Source organism: Haliaeetus leucocephalus, unplaced genomic scaffold, assembly GCF_000737465.1.
Source record: "Haliaeetus leucocephalus isolate CR32 unplaced genomic scaffold, Haliaeetus_leucocephalus-4.0 Scaffold840, whole genome shotgun sequence".
In the NCBI taxonomy this organism is placed as follows: domain Eukaryota; kingdom Metazoa; phylum Chordata; class Aves; order Accipitriformes; family Accipitridae; genus Haliaeetus; species Haliaeetus leucocephalus.
In genome coordinates this window covers 2494056-2520600 of record NW_010973276.1, presented here as the reverse complement: position 1 = coordinate 2520600, position 26545 = coordinate 2494056, and the positions used below count along the sequence as shown (strand labels likewise).

Below are 26545 nucleotides of genomic sequence, written 5' to 3'. Positions count from 1 at the left end.
TTTGTTCACCTAAATAGGAGAGAATGAAGATGAGAAGCTGAATGAAGTGATGCAGGAGGCGTGGAAGTATAATCGAGAGTGTAAGTTGCTGCGAGACACTCTTCAGAGCTTCAGCTGGAATGGTGAGGAATTCCTTCTCTTCCATGGAGGATGGTGCTAATACTGGGTGAAAGAGCAGTGACCTTCTTGTATGGAAATAAAAACAAATTTCTTGAATTTGTGCCAAACTGATTTAGGTTTTGGCACTGTTTCAGTTCTTCTGCTGGCATGGGTGTTCTAGAAATGAGGTTGAAAGTTCTGCTTTAAAATTTCTGTTTGAGGTTCAGGGTAGAGTTTTCAAAGGCACCAAGTCATGTAGGAACATAACAGCACAAATGGATCATCACTTCAGAAACAGCTTTAGCTGTTTTGAGCTGGTTTCCTTCCAGCTGTTTATCGCATTCTTTCTGCTGGAGACTGCTGCCCTCATCTATGTCAGCACAAGATCTCTTCTGCTCAGTTTGGGAAGGAAACAGAATTAAACTAGGGCAGCTGCCTTGGAAGTGTTCAGATGGCTCCTTGACAAAACAGGGTGGCAGAGGTGTCAGCCCCCAGGAGCAGATGCTGATGAGTATGAGGCAACCAGGGGTGTCAGCTAGGTTCACAAGGCTTGGTTGTGCCTCTTCCCTCATTTTGTTTTGTTTGTTTGGTTTTAATTTAGGTTTTTAAGTGCTCAGTTTTTTCAGTGGAACTAGACATTATAATTCATTTTGGTTCCCTTGCAGATGTCCTAAGTTTCTGTGTGAAGCATTGTTTTGTGTTCAGTTAGTGTATAACTGCAGCCATGCTTGCTTTCCTCCTTGTGCCTAGCACCAGCTGACTACCTGTTCTTTTCCTTTCAGGCAGAGGATTCACAGATAAAGTGGATCGACTAAAACTGGCAGAAATAGTAAAACAAGTTATCGAAGAGCAGACAAACTCCCATGACTCTCAATAGCTGGAGCTTCTTAATCTTATTTTTTTTACCATTTAAGATTTATTCTTTAACTGTAAAAAGTATTTTTATGTAAATTAATAAATCATAATTATTTCATTAAATTTCCATACTGCTTGAAAATGCTGTATAGTTGTAGATACAAAAAAATCATTGGTACTGTAATATTTTTTTAAAACTCAGTTCCTTGAGGTATATATGATCACTTATGTACTGTTAATCATGAGTCCCACAGATGGGGCAAATTATATTGTTAAAGACCATTCTTTTTCTTAATAACCAGTTGCAGAAGCTGCCTTCCATCTGCTATACATACAGCCAGCTGCAATGACTATGTATGTGAACAAGACAGCCACAGTTTCTCAACACCCTGCTCAGTAAGTACTTGAAGCAAGTGCTGTGAAACACAAACTTCATAGCTACCCTTTGCGCCTAAATTCTGAGTCTTTATGTAGAGGCAACTAAATAGCCTTCTGTTTCGCTAGATGACCCAAGAGCCATGCTTGGCCTTGCCAAGGGCACCTGAGTCCATATGCTTGCTGTATTTTTCAGTTCTGATCAGTAGCCCTCTTTTTTTCTTCTTCCTCATCTTCCTTGGACCTTCTTTAAGGCTTAGCCCTCTTCCCCTCCCCCCCCCCATCTTTCTCAGACCTTTTTTAAGGCTGAATGGGCCATTCAACATAAGACTCCTCTTCTTATCATATTGTTCAACAGCAGAATAGAAGAATGTTCTAGTTACTTATGTACAAGTTATTTTTATTTTCATGGTGGGATCTTCTATGGACAAAAGTAAGTGGGGTTCATTTGCTTCATCCCCACCTCAGAAGTTGTGTGTGTTCCACCCATTCTTTCCTTTCTAGAAGATCCAACACTTGGTGTCAAACTTGTCCTCTTGTTTGAAAGAGATCATCCTGGCAAGGGTCATAGTGCTGCTGTGTGAATCCACCGGTGATCCTTTTCTTGTGTCACCCTTTGGAGTCCAAGCTCCCCATCTCTTTGATGCCTTTGAGCTCCTCCTGGGGGAGCAACAGATGCAGGGCTGCTCCTTGACACATCCTTGTGCTGCCTGGACCATGAGGCTGCCCAGGGCAGATTCTTACACTAGTCTGGAACATTGGCTCCAAAAGCTGCTTTTTTAATCTTAATTAAACAAACAAATGAAAAGAATCTGTACATATTTCTAGTTTTCTACCTTCTGATGCTTTTCTTTCTTTTGAGACCGGTCGAAGGCTTTTTATAGAGATATTTTGGTACTAAACCTGTGCAGACGTTGAACGAGTTTGGTCTGCAGACTGAAGTGCCAATTCAGGGCTATTAGTAATGACTCTTGAACATTATTGTTATATTTCATAGCTCATTAATTTTGGGTTTACATTTACAAACCTGAGCCATGAATCTCCCAATTTACTCTTATGGCAGTCCAGCCTTGTTCTTTTTTGTCTCTTTTCTATACCAGACTTCCTTGCAACCTTTAGCTTGGATGGCAAACCCAGTGTCTGACTCTTTCTATAAAATTTTGTAAACAGTGACTTAGTTTTTCTACATGAAGGAGATACTTCATTTCCCATTCTTTGTCAGCACCTTGTCAGCTTTCTTTTAATCCTGTTGACAGTTTTCCAATGCCTGATTTATTGCAGAGTAAGAACCACAGTCCCTACTTAACCATCACTTTCTCTGATGGAAACAGGGAGTTTTTGTGTAAGCCAGAATTGTACCTCTGACACTACATGGAATATTTGTGCACTGACGGGTATCAATGACAACTGTAGAGAATTTGCAAGCGACGAGAGTATTTGTCATTTCTTGGTTGTATCAGCAAGTTTGCAGGCCCTATTATATGCATTTCTGTCCTTGCCCTAAATTCTAGGTTATGTCAACATCCACACAATCTTTAAATGTAATAGATCATTTCCTTTTTAACTTGAAATCCATGTTTTTTTCTGTGAAATCTCATTGTACTGGAACTTCTAAGTATGGCAAATAGAGAAATAAACAAGGAAATCACCTTTCTTTGAATGGGAGTGCAAAAAATTCCCTACAAAAGCACTTTGCAACTCTCCCCTCCGAGGAGGAAAATACTCGGGCAGTTTCTTGGGAGCCAGAAGTTGTTAGCAGAAAAATGGATCAAACTGTAGCAACTCTTTATGGTCAATGCACAGTGCAGCCAGCAGAGACTACTGCCATGCCACAGCCCGATACCATCCAAGCACCTTGTGAGCAACACAGGGTGTAACACACTGGGACCTAATTTTTCTCCGTCAGGTTCTCTAATGTTAAAGATGACAGTGGCAAGGCTTGTATGCTGTTTTGTAATGGTCTGTTGGAAATGGCTTCAGCCTGTTTCTGCAGTACCGGTGTGTGTTTGGTATAGTGGGCAGCACCTTGGGGTGTGAGAGCAACTGCTGCTTGCCGACATCCAAGGCAGCTCAGAAATAAGCAGAGAAGATGGGATCTGACTGTGCATTAGAGGGTCCTTCCTCTCATGGTCCCTTAACTTACACAACAGAATAATTTCAAGCTGCTCATAGTGAGGTGGGTACGTTTGCGACTGACTGTGAAGTGTGTTTTGGTATCTGGAGGGAAGCCAAATTTCTAAGGGCTTTTGTGATAAGGAACTGCTTTTTATGGATTTACTATAGATTTTATTGTCTGTGATAAATAAGAATGGCCTGATGTAAAATGGAGGTAGGAAGGGAGAGATTAAGAAAACACAATTTGAAGATTCAAGGTCAAATGGTTTTATTTCCGTGAGAAAGTTACTTTTTTCCTCTTTAAAAAGTTATGGTTTAGATTTCAAAATTAAATACACTTTAATGGATTCATTTACATATTTTAAAGTAGTATTTTACTTTCTCCTTCCTGTGTTTTTATATTTTTCAGTTGACATAAATGCAAGATACCTTGTCTTGATTATGGAAGGTTTTACTTGGTAATAAATCTACTGATACTTTATAGCAGACTGTGAATATTGTAAATATCTTGAGGTGGAAGGGTTGTGTGGGATCAGAGAAGACATTCTTTGTACAAACACTAAAAGGATATGGGAAAGCTCTGCAGGTTGGTTTGTTTTGGTTTTTTTTTTTTTTTTTAGAATTTTTTTTAAGAGAAAAATTTGAAATCATTTGACCTTTTCAAAATTTTATGTATATCTGACTTCTCCTGTGACTTGATTATTTTAAACTATATATATATATATATATATAAAAGTTAGAAGAACTTGACTAGGCAAAAGAGGTTTTGATTGGAAATAGCAACATGTCAGAGTTTTGCTGTCATTACTTCAGGTTTTTCTTTTGGAAATCCGAGTCTGTCGTCATATGCCATGTTTAACTTCTGTGTATTAAAATGTTTCCATTTCTCCTTTTCAGTGTTACCTGTAATATGTTAGTTTATTTTGGATCAGTATTATATTGTAAATATTACGCGTTGGTGTATATAAATGATTTTACTAAACTTAAAAGTTCCTGGCTGCTTTTGTTTGGTTCCCAAGTGCTCGTGGTACAGAAGGGAGGAAGGACAGCTGTGGCTTGGAGGTAACAGCAGCATGCTTCTCCTGCCACCCCTGGACGTGTCCTGCCATGCTCAGTCCTCCATCCCACCTGCCATACAAATGTGCATAAGCGCTTTGCTTTATATTTTGCAGGAGTGCCGTGAGGCTTTGAGACGAGAGAATGACTGACAGGATAGGCTGGATAAAGCCCTAGAAAATCTTGTGCTCTGCCTGGCAACATAACCTGAAATTGCCTGTTTTAAATGCTGCGTTCCATTAGACGGCAGCAGTACATGCCCAGTGCTACTGCTTAACCCCTCAAGGTCTATAGGATTTTTTCTTGTAGCTGTGACTTTGGGCAGTCGGGGAAGTGAGGGATGCATTGTTCTGTGTTCAGTGATATTTCCCCTGTCAGGTATAACAGCTCCTCCGTTCTGCCAAGCGTGTTCTTTGGGGCAGGAACTAGGAACCATTTTTTTGGGGATGACGATCTTTGCAAGGTGCCTTTGCTGAGGCTGGCTGAAGCAGGAGCCCTGCAGGGACTTGTGGCAGGACCGGCAACTTGGGAGACACCAGGAGATGAGAAACGGGTCGGCCTTTGTTCAGGCTGGCAGTGCACTTTGCCAGGGAGCACTGGAGTGGTTCTCACCTGTTAGGCAGTCAGCCCTTCTGAACACAGACTAGTGCCATCAAGCATGGCACTTGTATGCTTTCTGGCTCTGGAAATATTTTTATTCTCCTCAAGCGTGGTTTGCCTGGCTTGTTGACAGCACCCAGATAGACCCTTGTCACCTGAGCATTTCAGAACAAAAGTGGCACTGAAAAGAGGCAGTGGGACAGCTGTGAGTCCTAGTGTGCCCCAGGCCACTTTCTTGTAAGAGTTAACATCCATCTGCTTGGTACCTTTGAGGAGTTAATAGTGTGTTGGATAGTGAGTGGCTGTCAGAGCATCCATAGCATTGGGAAGGGAAGTGACAGAACAATTTCCAAGCATCCTGGGAGTATTTAAGGCAAGTGCCCTATAGAAGTGGCACAAGAAAAGACTCCCTTACTCATAGAAGGCTGTGTGGCCCAAAGAATGCCTCTCCCTTTCCAGCAAGAAAACTCCCCTGGAATAGTTAAAACATTCAGTGATATGTGCTCAGCTGAGTGAGGAGCCCTGCAAGGATATCTGTCAACATACACTGAAGGCTCTTACTGCTGCAGCTGAAGGTCCCATTAGCAACCAAATCATTGTTTCCTGGGTAATCTTCTATTGCTTTCCACTTATGAATGCTTAATCCCCTTTTAAACAAATTGCTGTAGCAGTGCTGGCTCATCAGGCTCTCAGCAAATGGGGTCAGCCCAAGTAGGGTGCAGCAGGCTTTTAGTGATGAGATAGGGTGTATTTAATGCACTGCTTGGTCCGGGCTCTGCCAGTTCCCAGGGCACGGGTCCCATTCTCCCCATGGAATGTTTGCATTTGAAGTGGGGCTGGAGAAACGGTTGCCCCTTGGGCCCTTCTGTTCCAGACCCAAGAGCAGCTCTGCCCTGGTTTCCCACCCTGTACCAGGTCTTTCCCTGTGCTGCTTTGCTCTGTTGCAGTTGGATGGCAGGCTGGCTGGCTCCTGGCGTGTCCTACCTCCCCCTTGGACAGGTAGGTGAGGAAGAGCTAAGAATGGATGAAGGGAGCAGGCAGTTTGAACCTGGCTGCAGACTGAGTGGGGAGAAGAGAACAAAACCCTGAGGGAAGGTGTCCTGGGGGTGAGAAGGGATATTTGCTGCTGAGTTAAAGGCAGCTTTTCTGATGTCTCATCATCCATGTTTTCCTCTCTTTCCTCCAGCCTGGGAGGCAGTGAACATGGCCTCAAGCCAGACACAGCCAAGGTGTGCCCCAATGGGTAGAGGTGTTCTTCTCCTCGGACTGGGCTTCTCCTTCCTGCTCCAAGGGCTCCTGCTGCCCTGCACAGACTGCAGTCCCCAGCCCTCTTGGGGCTACACAGCCTACGAGATAGTCATTCCAAGGAAACTTGGCCCCAAGATAGGGAAAGCCAGCCAGGACCAAGTGTCCTATGTCATCAGCATTCAGGGGGTTAATTACACGATTCACCTCAGGCAGAAAGACTTTGTAATAAAAAAATTCCCCGTATTCACTCGTGACTCCCGAGGGGAAATTGTGGCTGAACAGCCCCATGTGCCAGCAGATTGCTATTACCACGGCTATGTGGAAGGCATCCTGGACTCTGCAGTGACTCTGACTACCTGCTCTGGGCTCAGAGGACTGCTACAGATTGGAAACTCCAGCTACAGCATCGAGCCCCTGGCAGCTTCCACCACGGCTGAGCATCTTCTGTTGCAGAGGGAGAAAGCGGTTCCTGGAACGGTGATGTACAAAATTCCCAACGAAGGTGGACAATTTCCAGGTCCCAGTACAGCAACAGGGCGGTTCCAGCTCCAGAGGCATACGCGGTATTTGGAGCTCCTTGTTGTGGTGGACAAGGAAGGTTTTGATGCCTTTGGCAGAAGTATAACTAATGTGACACTGGAAGTTATTGAAATAATCAATCTGGTGGATGGACTGTTTTACTCTTTCCGCCTTCGTGTCTTGATAACTGCATTAGAGGTTTGGGTGGAGAAGAACCCAATCAGTGTTACCAAAAACATAACACAGGTCCTTCACCATTTTAATCTTTGGCAGAAGCAGCAAAGGCTTACATATGCCATGCATGACGTGGGCTGTCTATTTGCCTCTATGGACTTTGATCATGGTACGAGAGCATTGCACATGGGTGGCAAATCCAACTTTGCCAGTGCATGTGATAGAGAACGTGCCTCTGCTGTTGTATCATTTGCAAAACGGCCTTACATGGACACTGCTGTCCATGTTGCTCGTGTGTTAGGGTATGTCCTTGGCATGGAGCAAGATGACAGATACTGCAGATGTGGAAACACCTCTAAATGCATCATGAGTGCACAAGGCACAGTGAACTATCAATTCAGCAACTGCAGCAAAAAGCACTATTTTGATTTTATAGTATCAGGGCAAGGATTCTGCCTTAATAATGCCCCGGAATTGGTAATGACATTTGCACTGCAGCGCTGTGGGAATGGTGTCCTGGAGGTTGGGGAGGAGTGTGACTGTGGCTCAGAAACGCAGTGTAAATTGGATCGTTGTTGTGACAATACCTGTCAAAAAAAAAAGGGAGCCATTTGCACTTCTGGAGACTGCTGCAAGAATTGCAGACCTCTTCCTGAAGGACAACTGTGTAGGGAGAGTTCTGATCTGTGTGATTTGCCTGAGTATTGCAACGGGACATCTGAGCACTGCCCAGCAGATGTGGCCAAGCAAGATGGGACTGTGTGCACTGAGGATGGGTACTGTTATTCAGGCAAATGCCAATCTCACACGTTACAGTGTATGAGTATCTTTGGCAAGGAAGCAAAGTCTGCTCCACTACCATGTTTCCAGGAGGTGAACATGAAAGGCGATCGGTTTGGCAATTGCTGGGGAGATGGGGCAGATGTCAACTTTCAGAAATGTAAGCTAGAAAACGTCCTGTGTGGGAGGGTGCAGTGTACAAACGTTAGACGTCTACCTCAGCTGGAAGATCACACAACCATCATTCAAACCCCGGTGGGTGGTACTTGGTGTTGGGGTACAGACTACCACTTAGGTGTGGACATCCTGGATGCTGGAGTCATTAAGGACGGCATGCGGTGCGGTGAGACGAAGATCTGCATTAATCGGACGTGTGTCCCTGAGGAGAAGTATTTGACATCCCGCTGTTCTGCCAAGAGAACATGCAGAGGAAAAGGTGTCTGCAACACTAGAGGTAACTGCCACTGTGACAATGGCTGGGCACCTCCCTACTGCCAGTTTATTGGCTTTGGAGGCAGTGTTGACAGTGGGCCTGCGCCGGTCACTAAAAAGGGGCTTTTTAGGTTCCTCATCGGGATGACTGTAATAACTGTTGCTGTTCTGGCGCTCGCAGCACTTGTCATTGTGCATGTGAGAATGCTCAGAGTTACCCAAGTATTAAACAGAATTGTTGGATGCTTTTGGGCTAGGGAACAGGCTCCTGAGGAGGATGTGAAGGACCAGGTGGAAGAAGACGGCTCAAAATCAGCTGAGAGTCAAAAATCCCCTGTGTAGGACTTCATGTGGCAGCAGTGGAAAGCTGGACTCAGTCAGTTGCTAGATTCAGACTCCAGCTGTGGTGGACTCATTTAAAACTGATCTAGATGCAAGTGTAGAGTTAGGAGACCTAGTTTTTATTCTGTAGAATAGCAAAATGAAGTTGTTTTGCTTGACTTCACGCCATAGGAGAAAAAAAAGTTATTGACAAAAATGATAGGGGCACTCAGGTTAGTTTAAAATCTGCCTGCTGGTTTACACTGATAGACACAGGCTGAGCAAAGAGGATCCTGGGGTGGCTGAGGCAGAGCCTGTGCAAGGCAAGAGCAACAGTTGTGTCTCAGCCCAGAGCATGGGGGTCTGCAGCAGCAAGTCCACCTCTCCACCAAACATGCAGTTCCCAAAGGACACCTGCTCTTCCCTCTGCGCAAAGAAACTCCACTACGGCTCATAGGAAGGGGTTCAAACTGTCCACACCACTGTATAGGACTCTTGTCTCCACACCCTATAGCCGCCTCCTCCGGAGCTGGGGTCCCAGGCAGAGTGCCCACCTTCAAGCCCATCCCGGGCATACCTGAGCACCTCCTCTGCAGCACTGCAGCCCAGGAACAAACACGAGCTGCTGAAAACATCAGGTGAAGTTAAGCGGGAGACAAGAGGAGGGAAGAAAGGGCTCTGAGTCTTGACTACAGGAGAAGAAGATGTGAAATATATCTGAAAGGAAATAGGGAAAGAAGAGGGAAAAAAAATCATTACTGCTCACGTCGGTGGCCTCTGTGCAAAGTACAAAGCTGGCAGGATCATTTGGACAGGAGCTTGCAGGAAGGCTTTGAGCAGCTAAAGAAACTGTCAGCAGCATCCAATCCCTGCCAGGCTGAGCTGACAAAAAAGCCAGGCTGCTGCAGAGGTGTCTACACAAGCTGGAAGCAGTGGGTGCAGGAGCAGCACGGAAGCAGAACAAGGATAGTGCCAAAAAAAAAAAAAAAGAAAAAAACCCCAAACATTTCAGCACTTCCCAAAGAAGCAGATAAATGCTGGGGAGGAGCACTTCATCCTAGAAAAGGGCATTTACCCCACTGGAATGGGCTATTGCTCCCCTCCAGGCAGAGCTGGTTAATGATAAATTCAGAGCTGCAGATATTGCTACCTGCAGGTGCTCATGTGCAGCTGGTGGTTAGCATAGAATTGTATGAAATGTGTTTTTCTGTGTATAAAAAGCTGTGCCTGACATCTGACAGGCACAAGTCAGGTGTGGGGGGGTAACCACTGATCGATGCCCTGCAGGTGGTGTTTACAGTAAGGGTCTCCAAAGAAAATATTAGAACATTGGAAGTACAGGCATATGATTTATAAATAACTAAATATGCATATATTGGGGGTGCTCACTCAGAATATTTTTACTGATAGAGGTGTGTGATTAAGAAAAATATCTGGAGCCCACTAGTTTACAGACTGGCAAAGGAGATGAGGCAGTAGCCAAGGGGCATCAACATTTGTTAATTTGCTGTGAGGAGTGTTATTGTGGTTAATTCTCAAATTCACGATCCACAGGCAATCTTTGGGCCTGGACCCCGCCTTGGGAAGGAGGAGAGGGTGGTGAGGACACATGGCTCCCCAGATCTCACCGAGCGGCAGGGGAGCGGCTCTGAAGATCAACCGCATCTCCCTGGGTGCAATGGCCCACAGTGCCCCAGTGAGGGAAACACGGAGGGAGTGGGTGGCCTTCATCCCTGTCACCTCACAGGAGCACTCATGGCCCCTGTGTCACGGCCTCACTCCACCCTGGCCTCATGTCACAGCCAGCTGGCAGCATGGTGGCTGGGAGGGGTGGCAGTGCTTCCAGAACCTTCTCCAGGGGCACTGAGGGGAACAGCCACCCCTCAGGGCAGCAGGGTGGCACGCTCCTTCGTCGGGTCCTGTGCCAGCCCTGAGGGGATAACTCTGGCATGGTCACTGCCTGAGCGCCTCAAAGGAGAGAGGGTTAAGATGTCTGTGCGAGGGTTGGCAGGACCCTCCTCGAGGCATATTACTGCCATTTTGAAGGCGTTCGTGATGAGATGGCTCCAGGCACATCATGGCGGATGGGGGAAAGCCCTGCTCCTCAGGCTGGGGGTCTGGGCAGTGTTGGTGGCATCTCTCCTCCCTGGGGCAGGCAGCCATCATCCACCGCCGGGCTATGCTGTCCATGAGATAGTCCGGCCAAGGAAACTGGCCCCCAGGCTGGGAAAAGCTGTGGAGGAAGAAGTGTCCTACGTCCTCAGGGTGGAGGGGGACAACCGCATCATCCACCTCATGCAGAAGAGAGGACTTCTGGTGAAAAACCTGCCAGTCATCACATACAGCCCCAGGGGGACAAGAGTGGTGGAGCAGCCCCATGTCCCTGAGGAGTGCTACTACCTGGGCTATGTGGAGGGCAGCCCTGGCTCTCTTGTCACACTGAGCACCTGCTCGGGTCTGAGGGGGCAGCTGGAAATTGGGAACTTGAGCTATGGCATCGAACCTGTGCCGGGGTCCCTCACCTTCCAGCACCTTCTCTATCGTCGAGAGAAGACCCAGAGCAAGCCCTTGATGTGTGGATTGATGGATGAGGTGATCCAAAACCAACTGGGTGGGATGGGAGCTAAAACAGCCGTAGGAAAGTGTGACTTCTCTCAGAGACTGAAGAATACCATGTATGTTGAGATATTTATCGTGGTGGACCACTATCTGTTTTCCTTCCAAGGAAGCAATGAGACCTCCGTGATCCTTCTGGTTACAGATACGATCAATTTATCCGAAACATACTACTATCCTCTGAAGCTTCGCATCTGCCTGATCGGGCTGGAGATCTGGACACGTAGCAACTTCATCAGGTACAGCCAGGATATAGAAGAAGTTCTTAAAAATTTTAATGACTGGGGAAATAGGGATCTTTCTCAGAGGATGGAATACGACATTGCACATTTATTTACTTACATGGACTTTGGACTAATCGTTGGGCTGGCCTATGTAGGTAGCGTCTGCCACCCTGGTTATCAATCAGGCATTGTATCACATATACGGAGAGATTTCATAACCTTTTCAATTATTTTTACTCATGAGCTGGGTCACAACCTGGGGATGGAGCACGATAAAAAGGAGTGTGTGTGTGGAGAAGCCACCAAGTGCTACATGACAGGAGACTCGCTCGATGGCGCCAAGGCTTTCAGCAACTGCAGCAGGCAGAGCTACTTAGACCTGATCGGTAGAGGGCATGGCGACTGCTTGTGCAACATCCCAGAGCCCCACCAACTCTTCCATTTTAAACATTGTGGCAATAAGGTGATCGATGAGGGAGAGCAGTGTGACTGTGGTGGGTTGCAGGACTGCCGAGGCAATCCCTGCTGTCACCAAAACTGCAGGCTGAAGCCAGGGGCCGTCTGCTCCATTGGGCAATGCTGTCAGAGATGCCGCTTTCGTGCTGCAGGACACAAGTGCAGGTCAGAGGCGGACGAGTGCGACTTGCCTGAATATTGCAATGGGACTTCTGAGTGGTGCCCAGAGGATTTGCACATGCATGATGGGACGCCATGCAGCGATGACAGCTACTGCTACCGTGGGAAATGTGTGACCTATGACAACCTGTGCAGAAAAGTCTTTGGGAAAGAAGCTCGGGGTGCTCCAGAAAGTTGCTTCAAAAAGCAGAACGTGAAAGGGGATCGGTTTGGCAACTGTGGCGGCGATGGGACCAAAGTTGGTTTTGTAGGATGTAAACCCCAAAACGCTCTGTGCGGAAGGCTGCAGTGTGTCAATGTGAAGAGGATACCCGTTCTGGAGGGGTCTGAAACCATCATTCAGATGCCCGGCCCTGAGGATTGGTGCTGGGGCACAGCCTACCATGCCAGCATCGATACACCTGATATTGGAGGAGGGCTTGATGGCACCAGATGTGGGCCAAAAAAGATTTGCATTAACAAGACATGCACAGATGCCATGGTCAGGACGAAGTGCGATGGGAAGATTTTGTGTGGGGGGAAAGGGGTTTGCAACAACCTCGAACACTGCCACTGCGAAGCTGGCTGGGCTCCTCCGGACTGCCAATTCCATGGCCTGGGAGGGAGTGTGGACAGCGGCCCTCCACTGCCTCTCATGATGTCCATGGTGGACGTTGTCCAAAATAAAGTGTTTGGGACAGTATCTGGGATCACAGTTCCCATTGCCCTTGTTCTGATTGCTCTCCTCATTGCTGTAACCAAATACAGAACAGCAATAACTGCGTTTTTCAGTAGAAGTTTAGCCACAGAGAGAAGTGAGACTCCTGCAGATGATGAGCAGAGTATGGAAGAAGAAGATGTTTAAAAAACCATGAAAGCAGTGGGAAACCCACCAGCTGAGGTTTGGAAAGGACTAGAGGCCCCATGGGTACACCCCTGAAGCTGGACTGCTAGACCCAGGAGATTTTCCACAAAGTAATTTACACAATGTAACTGTGTAAACTGTATGAAAGTTAACTACACAAAACGAGTATTTCCTCTTCTTGTATTACCTACTATGTAAATAAAATTGGGTTGGATCCAAAAAGTGAAGCTGTTAGAAAACAGTGTGTAAAAGTTAGAGAGTTGTTTTCAATGCAGCTAAAGATCTGTTTTATTTTCTATAGAACAGTGGGACTTTAGTAAATAATTCACTTGAGCATCTAAAAGATTATAGACAGATTCATGCAAAGCCCTGCTCACCTGGTTCATGAGAGATGCTCCACCAGGTTGAAGCAGCTTATTTTTCTGAGTATTGTAGCTGAGCAGGAGTTAGCATGAAGAACAGAAGGGAAACGTGCAAAAGGTCGAGGCACGGAAGTGAGCGCTGATTTTTTTATGCTACTTTGCAATTTTTCATTCCTTGCAGTTGGCTATTAGTATGATACATGTTCTTATTTTTACAGTGAATTAAAAGTCAGAGATTGAAAAATATTCACCTTTGCTTTACTGTTAATTTGTAATGGCAAATACTTAGAGAAGTAAAACATCCTTTGACCACCTACCCTCAAAGGAGCTGTACCAGACCTCTGAGCTGTTATATACCACTTGCTGCATTTCTAGAGATATTTCCATAAGAAGAAAGTCTGTACTAAAAATTTACCATGTTTAAAGAATCCCTTTATAGTCCATACAAATCTGTAAAATAAATAACTATCTTCACTGAAGTGTCTGTCTCCGACAGATCTGCTCAGGCTCCTCCAGCACTACAGCTAACTTTGCTGCTGGCAAGACAGTTCGCAGCAGACAGCCCGATACCAGGTCTGGCTGACATTGCTAAAACACGACGAGTCCTTGTTAGGACACTGCCTGTTCTCCTTTGACACAGGGATTCATCAAAGCAGGGTGGACGTGGACCCCTCTGCGTCTGGTGTGCTGGCGGGGACCGTGCTGGCGTAGAACTTCTTCTGGGAGCGCAAGAGAGGAGTCTGAGTGTCAACATCCCGGCAGGCGTTGCGCTTGAGGGAGAGGAAGACATGCTGTGTCCAGCCGTACACGATGCAGTTCAGAAGCCCCTGGGAAGCTGCTGTCAGAGCCTGGGAGAGACCACAGGGGAGATCAGGGCTCTCTTGTCAGCCAGCATTGCACAGCACTCTGCAGCTCCCTACCAGGCTGTCAAAGCTGGCACGTTATGCCAAGCCTCCCACTTCCAGCATGATTTTATCTATCTGCATCCCCATGTGATATAGGAATCTTGTGGTTACTTTAATAACCTTTGGTAAATGCTGCCTTGGGCACAGCAAGGACCTGGACAAGTGTTGTTGGAGGAATTGCATTTGGAGACTTTCATGGAAAGGAAAAAAACCTAACTGATTTCTGGGGATCCTTTCTAGTCCTATTTTCTACAGTTTCCATGATGCTGTGATTTTGATTACTGAGACCTTTTCAAGCCTGTGAAAAACAAAAAACAACTAGCAAAGATCTTTGCCAACCAAAGGCATAAATCAGACTTAGGCTCATACAGCAGTGATCTTTGTGGCTAGAAGCATACTTTTTCCAGCAGGGACTAGAAGCGGGCAAACACTAATAGGCCTGTTCAAGCAGAGAAAGCAAAACATAGGAGGTTGCAGAGGAAGACACTTACCTGTAGAATTAAAAGAGCCATGTAGATTTTGCTGTCTGTTGAAACAGTCAGCTTCAGTATTCCAAGGAGGACAGCTGTGAAAGGGATGGAGAAGAGGGTATTGCTTCAACCCCACCTCTTCTGAGTTTCATTGCCAGGCACTATGTCCTAGGGGAATATTGTGAGAGTAACTCAGCTCTCTGCTAACCTGGGGCCCAGCAGCAGAAGAATGCGATGGGGTAAAAAACCACTCGTTGTTCTACCATCTTAATCATGGCCCACTGCTGATCCCCCAGGAATCCTGTGGAGTTTACAAACCTTTTGTACAAACCTCGGGCTTGACTGAGTATAACCTAAAAAAGAACAGGCATACGTCATTGTTTGTACTTTGTGCACATGCTCTGATCTGGCTTGTTCATCTAGGACAGAGTATCCTGTTTCAATTTATCAAACCTTTCCAAGTAACAGTGTGCTCCTCGGGGGAGAGCAGTTGCTTTGTACGTGACCTTTTCTGAACTGAAGACTCTGAATTGATTTGGGCTTTTGTTGATGCATGCGGTAGGTGATCTCTGCTGCCATGCTCTGAGCCTTCTCTACCTATTAAATCCTTTTTGGGATGGGTTGACAGAACACAGGACCCCAGATGGATTTATATGCTGGCACAATGATATTTTTCTCTCCCCTACCGCCCCTTCCAAAAGGGAAGCAGCACCACACAGTTCTTCCCCTGATGTTGCCTGGCCTCTGGTACCATCCAAGCAAAGATGTAAAGATGAAAAGGGGAAAATCTTCTCACACTGATCATCTGTGTGCAAGGACTATGTTTCTTACCAGAATGGCTATGAAGCTGATCAGAAAGGAAACAAGGAAGACCCCAATGCCATAGAAATGCATTGCACGGCAAACGGAGCCACTCAGGGTTTGCGGCTCGTTGGTGGGCATGGCTATTTCTGTGTGCATCAAGAGACATCTGTGGGGAGAAAGGGAAGAGCCTGAGCTCCTGCTGTGACTCATAAGCAGTGGGGTTGTCTCAGAAGATGCGTGAAGCTTACCCATGCTTCTGGCTAAAGTTCTGGTAGCAATTATTGCTGTTGCCCAGGCAAAACACAGGCACCATGAGAAGGAAAGGGATCAGGCTAAGAGAAGAAAGGACAACAGCACAGTTACTAGTTATAGCATTGCACTGCTCCCATCCCCAACCAAACACTGCTTGGTTTTTCTCCTGTCACTATAGAGGCCTTAAAAATTGTTTTTATTGACACTGCTCTGGAAGAGTATTTTATCAGCTTTACTAACTTCTGCACTTTCATTCATGCTGGCAATACATAGGTAAAGGGAGCACTTTCTGAAAAACTACATATAGTTAATATAGTTATAACTAACTTGGTTGGAGAAAGGCCCTTACATCCAAAACCTCTTACTCTGAGTTTGTTAGGTCACTCTGCTGTTACCGACAAGCTTTACAGGTTTTAGTAAAACTTGCTTCAAGGTAAGTAGGAAGCAGAGATCAGCACACTACAGTTTACGAAAACCACACCATTATTCCAGAGAGAATTAAATCTTACCTAGATGAGATCGTTGCTATTCGGCCAATGCAACTCACATAATCTACAACCTGCAAAGTCCAAAAGAGCTTAATTAAATGATCATTTCCGTACAGCCACTGATTCACAGGAACCAGCTCCCAGGGAGCACTTCAGCAGCTGAGGGTTCTTCGAATGCTGATTAATCCCCAGACTAAGCACAAATGTTTGTTTCCACTTTGCACTGAATCAACACTGCCAAGTTCAGCCTGTGCTGATTTGCAACAGAAACAACTGATTCTTACTGCCTTGTTCCCCTTCAAGACTAGAGTATTTGAGAAGGGAACTTGGAACTGGACAAGAGCAGACACTTGAAGAGCTCTCTGGTGTAAATTACTCATTTTTTGTACTGATTATTCACTTAACCTGGCACTGTTCCTCAGAGGCTTTATGTCCTGTGAAGAAATGCAGGCAGTTTGGAGTGTCTTGGTATCTGCTCACCAAGAAATGTACTTTGGCAGCTGGCATCCACACAACAGCTATGACAATACAGCGTGGGCAGAGCTGTAGTGGTGTGGAACTTACGGTAGGTGCTACGTTTTGAATGGGAGTCCAGCAAGAAGGAAACCAGTCCTACAAGCGGATCCAAACCCTATGGGCAAGAGCAACTGAAATATAGACTGATCTGCCCAGCCTGCTGCTCCCAAACCAACACATGAAATATATGGGATACAAAGTTTGCTGTGCCCAGCAAATCTCTGGGGAAGAGAAAGACTATGTAAGGAAATGGGGCTGAGGGGTTCAATGGGAAGAGCTGCATAAGGAATCTGTCATCTTGCAGCAATGCATCAGGAGCAACACACCAGTTACAGCGATGGCAGTGCCTCACTGTTTAGCCAGGTGTGAGGAATGAAACAACTTCAAGGAGAGATTTTGGTCATGTGGTATGTGAAGTGTTTGTTTAGCCTGCAAGGCAGAGAGTATTTTTCTGAGTACTATGTCCTTGTTCCTTGGTTCCCAGCGATTATACCGGTTCCCCAAAGGGCTGTTGTAAAGGCCAGCGATGATGAAGTGAGGACTGGCCACTGTTCACAGAGCCAACTGCTCCTTTTATCACTAGCTCACTTCCGTCACACCTCCTATCTCAAATTCTTACAATACTTACTGATGCTCTCCAACGCTGTATGACACCTGGGAAGGACAGAAATTGTCAGTTCTCAGTTCCAGGCTGTCCAGGCACCCCCTGCTTTCCTGTCCCCGCTGCTGTGCACTGGCAGAAGGCAGTGACAGCAACAAACCAGTTACTCAGCTGGTGCAAACCACTGTTCTTCTAACTGTGGAAGAACTTCACCAATACCCAGTCCTGAGCTTTCTCTGCTCTGAGATGTACACTGCCATTGGCCTTTGTCTGCTTTAGTCTTGCAAGCCCAATCTTCCACTGAGATGCTACAGCAGACCCAGCAGTAACTCTGCTGACCTCAGTGGGCAAGGTTCATCAATTTATACAGCTGTGGGGCAGAAGGGCCTTCAAAGTCCTTGTGGTGAGATATACTGTAATGTATGCACCTCCTAAACCCCACCACAAGCCCACAGTTAGACCTTGGTACCCAACAGCTGTTGCACGTCAGTCCTACTCACCTGGGGGGACATCCTGAGAAGGTTCTGATTGTATTTCATCTTTAGGTCCACATACAGATGCCAGGTATAGTTGACAGTGTATAGAAAAGAGGCCACGTAGAATATCTGAGAAATACAAACAGACAGTATTTTAGTCCTATAATAATAGTTCCTGTAGCACTTTTAGTTCATTGCTGATGAACCCAAAGCCCATGGGCCAGAGGCAGGATGCTAAACAGCATAGTGGACTGCCAAAGGTGAAGGTCCCTGCACAGCCCCTGTGCTCACGTCTACCGGGTTGCAGCGGGACGCCAACTGGGAAGAGCCAGGTAGAGGAGGGGTTCCCACCTTAGACTGCACAAAGACAGCTTTGCTTTGGCCTCAAAAAGGGGGCAGGAGAACTAATGACAGCGGGGCTGTCTTAAAAATACAAATCTTTGTGACTTAGCTCATTTTTTTGACCCAAATCCTGGCAACAAAGGATTCAAAGGCACTTGAACCCTCTCCATGCTGCTACATCCATTAGGAAGCAACACAGATGTGGGACTTTTAGATTTGCTTCTCACATAATGAGCTCACTACATAGTGAATTCACGGAAACAGAAAACAATGGTATATTTAAAGAGGAAAGTGAGGGCAGAGAATATCTGCACTAAGCCTGAGATAATATCCCAAGAGCCCTTTTCTCTCCACGGAAAAAAAAGAGAAAAGAAAAGATACAGAACACTGTTTCCCATGGAATTTCCCAGCCCTTGATTCCAGCTTGAGGTGAGACCAAATACCTAACATCTCCTGTAAAAAAAAAATCAAATCTTTCTTGCATTTCTTTCTGAATCCATGGTTGCTCCAAGGCAAGGCAGTCAAGTATAAACGGTGCTGCTTAATCATACTATATATATGCTGGGTTTGCTACAGGAAACACATGCTTCAGTGGCAAAGAGGAAGGGCTGGACAAGTGATTTTTTCTGTGGATTTGCTATCCTTTGCCAAAGAGGCAAGGAGCACAGGTTTGCCAACCTGGTATCACCTAAGTCCAGGAAAGTAGTCACTAAATAAACTTGGCCTCCTTCACTGAGGTTGCAAATGCTCTTGGCTGATTCTGAAGAGCCTGAGTCCAAGGGGCTGCTACATTGCAGCAGGAACATTACGGTGACTTTCCAGCTCATTAGACAAGGTTTAATGAGCATTTGTTGCCCTTCTTCAATTACTTCCAGGGAAGGTCATCAAAACAGTCCACAAAGATCGTTCTCTTGCACTTCAAAATGCCTTAGAAAGGCTCACAAAATGTCAGCACTGCCTTCTTTTTTGGAAGAGGGAACCAAAAGCCACTTGTGAAGTTGCTAGCAGAAAGCAAAGGGAATTCTGCTCTCTTGAGCCCCAGCTTTGGGGCTGTAGACAGCCCTGCAGTGCTCGCCATGTGGAGATAAAGCAGGAGCTGGAAGACATGAGAGTCCCTCATTATAGCACTTCTGTGGCTCCCCATTGTGCTCACCAGCGTGAGTGGAGCCTGCCAGGACATTATTAGGCCACTGGAACTGAACTGGAAGAAAGTGGGAGAATTGTGCAATTATAACCACAATCTCTATTCTGGACTTTATTATTGTAACGCAAAGGCAAGGCAGGGAGGAGGAAAGAACAAAGTCAAGGAACAGCCGAAGGGAGCAGTATTTACATTTAACATCAACCAAAAGTCTGGGGCTGAAACAGGGAAAGTCCAAGAAACAAAGCACTCTCCTCCTTTACGACACAGTATTGATGTTAGAGGAGTTCCATCCACTGCAGTGTCAGCCCTTGGTGATAAAAGTGATGGTAAACAGGCTGAATAAGGCAAAGTACTGTCCTGCTCCTAAGGCAATCCCTTGAGACAACCACATCACATGGACTGTGGTGTGAGTCTCTCCAAGGGCTGCCATGTGCAAACACCACTGCTGAGCAGTCCTGAGCCCGTCCTCACCCTTGTTGTTCAGTGCATTTTACATTTAGGTGTTTCCGTGCAAAGGAGCCACATGTGTTTATGAGACTCCCAGGAATGCAACACTTGAGAGACTTCTCCGCTTAGCACGGGCAGAATGGGGCCAGGAGACATTTACTCATTTCATTTGGTTACAGATCACTTATGCTCTGCAGAAGCTGCTAGTTAAACCTGTTACTGGCTCCTACTTACGCACAAGGTGTTCCCACCACGCAAGGGCATTGCTGGGGTGTTTAGTAAGGAGGTGTCCTGCACTGTGTCACATGCACCATGCGGGCACGGTTGCTATGGCAAGTGCTCCGTTTGTTTTAATTTCTTCCAGAGCAAACAGCAGCGACAGCTCTTGCCAGACGTAAGCTGGCTCTGCCACCCTGGTAGTCCTCCTGCCGGGGGTGGTCTGCTGGTGGCATGCAGGAGAGAAGCCTGGTGACCCTATGGCTGTGGTCGGGATGCGGCAGGTACCCTGCACACCCCACCACAGCACCCTGACTGTCTGCCGTGGGGCTGAGGCAAAGGCAAATCCTGCAAGGACTCACCCAAGGCCAGCTCTGCCTACCCACGTTGCCTTTCCCAACGTGAAAATAAAGCTCCCACCTTGCCCCCATACCTTGCTGGTGTCCCTGAGAAGCACGGCCACAGGCTGGAAAAGCGAGGGTAGAAAAGAGCCAGAAATGGAGGGGAGCATAGCATGGTCTCAGTGTCTCTGCCGAGAAACGATGGTGCATTGTCTATATCCAACCTACTTCTCTAGCAGTTCAACCTCTCTTCTCCAGGCCATAAAAAGATTACACCAGCATTAAGAGCTGTCCCCCAGGCAAAGCTGCAAGGGAAAAGCTCAGAAGTACCCTCAGCCCCACTTGCTCCTTCCACCTTCTGGCTCTGAAAAGCCTCTCCCAAGCTCTTCTCATTTTCCCCTGTACCATCATCTAAAAAACACCTTTGATATTGTTCTGCGTCATTCCCAAGTGGCCAAGTTACCCACACCCCACTCTTTCCTCTCTTGATGTGAACATACTGCGGTGTTTCCACAGTGGCACAGGGGAGCTAGAGAAACCAGAGATAAGACAGGAGTGGAACAGCTGCTCTCACCATCATGAGTATTACGGTTTTACCCACAAAAACAGCTGTTGAAACAACCCTGGGATGCAGGCACCCATCTCCAGATGCACAACAGCATGAACACTTGCACACCACACAGGCAGCTGCTTCCCTGCCCTCTCCACAGTACATAGAGAGTTTTTCCAGCTTCAGATGCTGCCGCCCAGCAAGGACGTATCAGTTCCCATCTGTGGGTACCACCATGCTCCCAGGGAGCTGCTGGAGCCCACACAACACGCATCAAGGCTCCTGAGAGCCACCTGCTCTTCCCAGCCACGTTTTTGTGGGTCCTTTAAAAGGAAACTTAAGCCCAGAGATCACCGCTTGTGAACCACTGCTCTGGCCCAAGCTTAGCTGTATCCTGCAGAGTTTTTTGAGAGCAGTGATTTGCAAAGCCTAATGCTGAAATGGGAACTTGGTGAGACAAAAGCAAACTGTCAGGAAAATGGTATTTCACTCACTCCACTCCAATTAGTCTCCAGCACACAAAATCAGCTGGAAAGCAGCCAAATCGCTGGGGCACGGGACTGAGCTTGTGCTGACAGAGCAGCTCCTGAGCATCCTTGGGATTGTTTGAGAGAGAATAGGGCCAGGTCAGCAAGAGCAGGGCTGTTTATATGAGTAATGTTGTAAGTCTGAGCTTAAGCAAATCGTAGAATATGTCTGTTCCTGCCCAGGATGGAGGAAGCATGAAGAGGAATAGAAAAGCTGCCGTGTGAGAGGCACAGAGATCATTGTTGGCATGGGCCCAACAGGAAATAGATTAAGACCCATCTACTCACGTTACACAAGCAACCCAAACGCGGCAACCACAAAATCCCATGCTCTCTTTGCCTTCCTCATTGCCTCTCACAAACCAGATGCACCTAAAACCGAGCATCGTTATCTCTGTTTTACACACAAGGAGAAGAGGTAAGTCAAGTCCACATGGGGAGTCTCTGCCAAAGCCTGTCTAGAAGCAGACCCCCACGATCACGCTCTGATCACCACCGAGGCTAATCATGGCAAAGGGTGCACAGTAACAGCATGAATGGTGAGGTCAAGGCTACTCACTTGTGCTGTTGCTTGCAGGTTATAGCAGATGAGATCCTGCTTGGAGGTTGGTGTGCTATAGAGAAGCGCCCCAGCAAGCCAGCACATGCCCAGAAATAGGTCGGAGAGGCTCAGGTAGAAAAGTGGACGAACCTGGGAAAAGTGAAGTTGGTCATCAGGTCTGAGCGATGGTCACAACACTCCCATGACCACCTACAGCAGCAGTTTTAGTCTGTCATCTAAATATGCTTTTGTCCCCCAGCTCTCCTGGTAGGGCAGCTCTCCTCGCACACAAAACCCATGCTGATTCTTGCCCTCAGGAGCTGTTTCAATGCAGATACCCCACTCTAATCACCCTTTCTGCCACTAGCAATGCCCCAGGATCCAAGAGCAGCATCAACTCTTACAGAAAATATTTCAAAGGTCCAGAACATGACGATTTTGCAGAATGGGACAGGTTGGCAGGGAGAAGGGATGTTATTTGTTAAATCAACTGAAAGAGAAATCAAGCTTTTAGTAAACACAAACCCTTCTTCAGGTCTGAAATAACTTGAAACAGACATTTTTCCTACGTGTTTCATGTCATTTCACTTGGTGACTAAGTCTGAATCTATTTTACACGCCAGATTAATTTTCACTATGAGAGCTGCTAGTCTCTCTGCTGCACACTGCATCTTGCTGGAACAGAGTCGCGTCTCCTCTAATGGCAGTTTCCAGCCCATTTCCAGTTTGCATGTACCGGCCAAAAGGACTGTAAACACTGCAGGAAAACATTTGTGCAAAATTCTGGCCAGCATTTTTGTTGTTAGTGGGAGAGCCGACACTCTGGAAAAGCAGCCTAATTATCTAGATTCTTAATTGCAGTCTTTGGTACCTAATTTTCAACATCCTGGAGAGAAAATGATGACTTTTTTTTTTCTTTCCCTACAGGAAATTATAATGCTAAACACAGCACGGAAACATTTCATGAGACCTTGATTTTAAGATTTTTTTCATGGAACTGAGCTTTTGGTGAGATTTGCCTCAATGTTGTCCTTTAAGTAAATGTTTGCCACCTATCACATTGTGTTATACTTGTCTTGTTTCCGTGAGCAACGAGTAAGAGCTTAGTAAGATTGATAAGATCTTGGTAGATCTGATCAAACCAGATCTGTCCTTATGGCATAGTTTGAGGGAGATCTGTCTGGCATCTTCCTGATCGCCACACTGCCATGCAGCGGCATGGCAGGTCCTCTACCTCCTGCAGGATTTGTCTCCTCAAACATTCTTGTCTCTCCAGTTCTGTATTTGTACCATCCAACCCAACAACCCGGTAAATCAAACTGCTGTTGCTAACTAAATATCTGGAGCTAGTTTGTATGTCATTGTGTTTACGAATGTCTTTTTTAAGCAGGCTTTTCCTTGCTGGTGCAGAACTGAAGCCCCAGCAGGCAGTCATATGCATGACAGGCTGGGGACACCATCCAGTTCGTGAGCACAGTGGGTTAAAACCAAGCAGCTCTAGAATAACCAAAGAAGCAACTTCTGCAATCGAACAGGTGACCCCTTTCTCTAACAAGAAGTGTCCTTGGAGTGAGGCACCACTGTTTGGTTGAGGAGCTATTTTGGCACAGACCTAAATAAAGAAGTAGGTGACATAGTGGTAAGTGAAAGGCAGCATGGTTCTTCCTTGCAAAAGGGAAAAGAAAAAAAACAAATGGTATTTATAAAATAGAGGAAGGGAATGTAAAGACATAATGATTCAGATGAGCTGCCAGGCTGGAGCATACATGTTGATTTAGCTCTGTCTGGCCATTGCCCAGGGACATCTGCCTGCACAGAACCTGTTGACATGACAGAGGAAAGTCTTTGTTCGTTGCTTGCCATCATCTCTCTTCTGAATGATTTAGCTTAGGCTGAAGAGTTTTATTGACCCCGTAGAGACAGAAAACAAGCTTCAAGAATGCAATATTTAATTTCTTAGGCTGGGGGCAGGAGGGGAAGTGTTTATAACATTGTTCTCCTCCCAACCTCCAGAGCTGTTTATTTTTAAACATTTTACCCTAGAGCCTCATGACTCAAGGAATAAGCTGTTTGTGGCAAGCTTTGATATGGATCTCTTCCAGCCCCTTTGTTTACAAATTTTCACATAAGACCAGAAACATGGGGACAAGGCAATGGGGAAGTTACTGAAGATTTTGCCACTGTTGAAACACCAGCAACAGATCTCCCCTGGCAGCAGAACAAGAGCCTGGAAACCTCATGCAGACAAGTCATTCCAGCTGGTATCTGTCCCTCCTATCCGGATCTGCAGAAATAATCTGAGAAGAAACATCTGGACTCCCTCGAGCAGGAACGGTCCATCTGAGACTGGGAGCCATGTGTGGCTCACAAGCAGCTAGAGTGCAGCTCCCAAGCCACTGTCACATCATATGACTAATAGCACAAGGGCTCCTGAGTAATGCAGGCTTCTAGCCATGGAAGCAAACGGGCCGAGGCTGCTGAGTCACACTGGGACAACTGCCAAACCCAGCTCCATACCATATCAGAGTGGAGGACCCCAGGAGAGAACCACATCTGGAGCTCTCCAGGTGCAGGGGATGTGGGAGAGGGAGCCTTTGATATGCACCTTGTGCAGGACAAGCTCAGGCAAGTTTTCTATCCCAGCACTAAGGTGAAGTCCCAGCCTTCATTCCTCCCTGGGAATGCATGGAGATCTCTGCAGCTCATTCTCAATGTGCTGGGCAGAGCATTTCCAGGAGGCTGGCTGCCTGGGAGCTAGACTACCCTGCATGTTTTAAGAGGTGCAGATTTGCCCTGCAAACCTGGACTCATGTTCTCCTCCCCACCCTGCTTCATCCAACGATGTGTCAGTTGTTAGCTTGACTGCATGCCTTCCTTCTCTGGGGATAACTCACTGCATTCCCTGGAAGCCCTGTTCTCTGGGCTGCAGATCAAACCCATGATGTACAAAGAACACTGAAGATGAGGGAAGTACAAATACAGCTTTGTTACAACATAGCTGCCAGCTCTACTGTCCTACTGAGCTTAGCAGTAACCTATTATCTGCGTGGTCCACAGACTGGGCTGCCAGACATCTGCAAATCCTGGACAATGAACCCCAGCTTCACACACATCAGCTCTGTGCACTGCCTCTGGTAAGTCCTGGGCAGACAGATGGACTGTGTGTGGACAGCAAAAGCGTGACAGGCTTGGGATGGAGGTCTGAGGTTAATGTGCATGTGCCAGCCACCTGCTCAGCGTGTCCAATATATATATATATATCCCAGACACACGCGGTTCCCTGCACACACGACCTGCACGTGTGATGCACTCGGGACGTGCCAGGCGCTGCATTCATGTCAGATCTGCAGGGCCTGTATGGACAGTCCCACCCCAAGGGATGTTTGTACCCGAGTCCCACTGCTTCAGCATTAAAAATGTTTGTGGCTCCTGCGTGTGGCCAGGGTGAATCTTCCCTGCTGTGGAGTCCAGCACAACAAACTGCTTTTCAGCCTGGCCTCTTTTTGTCTGAAATTTGCAGGACCTCCAAGTTGCATTAGTTTTAATAGCTCACCTGCCTGGAAAAAATACTCAGGGATGCCCAAAGACTTACACCTGTAAATACATTTCCTGCAGGGGCATTGCCAATTTGCACTTCAGCAGCTTTGTACACAGCTCCTCAGCCTTCCAGGCATTTTGCCCCACAGAGGAGGACACACTAACAAATCCCTGTTCCCAGGAATGACCGGAGGACTTTCCCGGAGCAGCAGAAAGTGTGGGGCTAAAGAACCTGCTTCTCTCTGCGTGGGTACAGTTCAAGGTTAATTCCTTCAACTCCTATCACAGACGAAGGGCCAAATTCTTGGCAAGTCCCTTGCCTCCCAGCTGTTAAACAAGATTTAACCACATAAGCCTGAGATCTGCAGTTGCTCCTAGCAGAGTGCCTGACCCAGGTGGGTCTTTGCTACACGCATGACCCATCTGCAAAGTACCGACACCTCGACTTAGGGAGAGAAAAGGAGGCTCAGACCTTACCTCGGGGGACCGCACTGCATTTTGAAAGATGGCGTAGGCAATAATTGAGCTGGAACCTATAACACTGAGAAAACAAAGCACAGATTGGAACAGGAGCATGTCTGCCTCGCTGGGATAAGCGATTTCTCTTTTTTTTCTGGAGAAAAGCGTCGTTGCAATAGGAACTCCATCCCGGGAATGCGGGTTTCGCAGTGCGCTGTACCTGAGCATGGCCATGGTGAACTGGATCCACTGGAGAGCCGAGTAGACCTGGGGAGAAGGACGGGTGCCGGCTCAGCACGACACGGCCCCACAGACACGCCAACCGCTCTGCGGGCAGCCACGCACCGGGGAACCGCCGACCGGGGTCGGGGGGGGCTCGGGCCGGGGGGGGGGGCTCGGGCCGGGGGCAGGTCCCAGCCCGCCGGCCCCGGCGAGCAGCGGGCAGAGCGCGGAGAGGGACGCGGGGCAGGGGAAGGGCCGGCCGGGGCAGGCGGAGGAGGGGATGGGGGAGAAGGGGCGCGCACGGTGGGGACGGGCAGGGTCCCGGGAATGGGGACAGCGGCTTCCCCCGGGAGACCCGGTACCTGCGGGGCTCGCTCACCTCCTGCCAACCCCCGTCTAACCGGGCCGCCTCAGCCGGGAGGGCCATGGGTACCCGCCGCCGTCGCCGACC

General features: G+C 47.2%; 3 protein-coding genes across 14 annotated transcripts in view; 2 read left to right on the top strand and 1 right to left on the bottom strand.

Moving 5' to 3' along the window:
• Window positions 1–10311, top strand: part of MAPKAPK5 (mitogen-activated protein kinase-activated protein kinase 5) — a 32550-nt gene extending 22239 nt beyond the window's left edge. For 7 of the 12 annotated variants that reach the window (XM_010582117.1, XM_010582116.1, XM_010582121.1 and 4 more), the window contains 2 exons: window positions 18–122; window positions 6287–10219. In XM_010582117.1, the coding sequence (XP_010580419.1) occupies window positions 18–122; window positions 6287–8595 (2414 nt within the window). In that variant the 3' untranslated portion in view covers window positions 8596–10219. Of the gene's footprint in view, window positions 1–17; window positions 123–881; window positions 1351–6286 lie in introns of those variants that run through there. The other 5 variants (XM_010582119.1, XM_010582124.1, XM_010582125.1 and 2 more) reach the window with 5 other exon arrangements.
• Window positions 10310–13143, top strand: LOC104840861 (disintegrin and metalloproteinase domain-containing protein 20-like). The gene has a single exon (XM_010582129.1). It carries the CDS (start codon window positions 10330–10332, stop codon window positions 12892–12894), a length of 2565 nt encoding a protein of 854 aa, XP_010580431.1. The 5' UTR covers window positions 10310–10329; the 3' UTR covers window positions 12895–13143.
• A 352-nt stretch (window positions 13144–13495) lies between these two features.
• Window positions 13496–25989, bottom strand: TMEM116 (transmembrane protein 116). Its single transcript, XM_010582115.1, has 9 exons — window positions 25891–25989; window positions 21895–22026; window positions 17793–17897; window positions 16197–16246; window positions 15684–15767; window positions 15463–15601; window positions 14840–14984; window positions 14653–14726; window positions 13496–14104 (listed from the first exon to the last, which is right to left on the bottom strand). Exons 1-9 carry the CDS (start codon window positions 25987–25989, stop codon window positions 13904–13906), a joined length of 1029 nt encoding a protein of 342 aa, XP_010580417.1. The 3' UTR covers window positions 13496–13903.
• Between the last annotated feature and the right edge of the window lie 556 nt (window positions 25990–26545).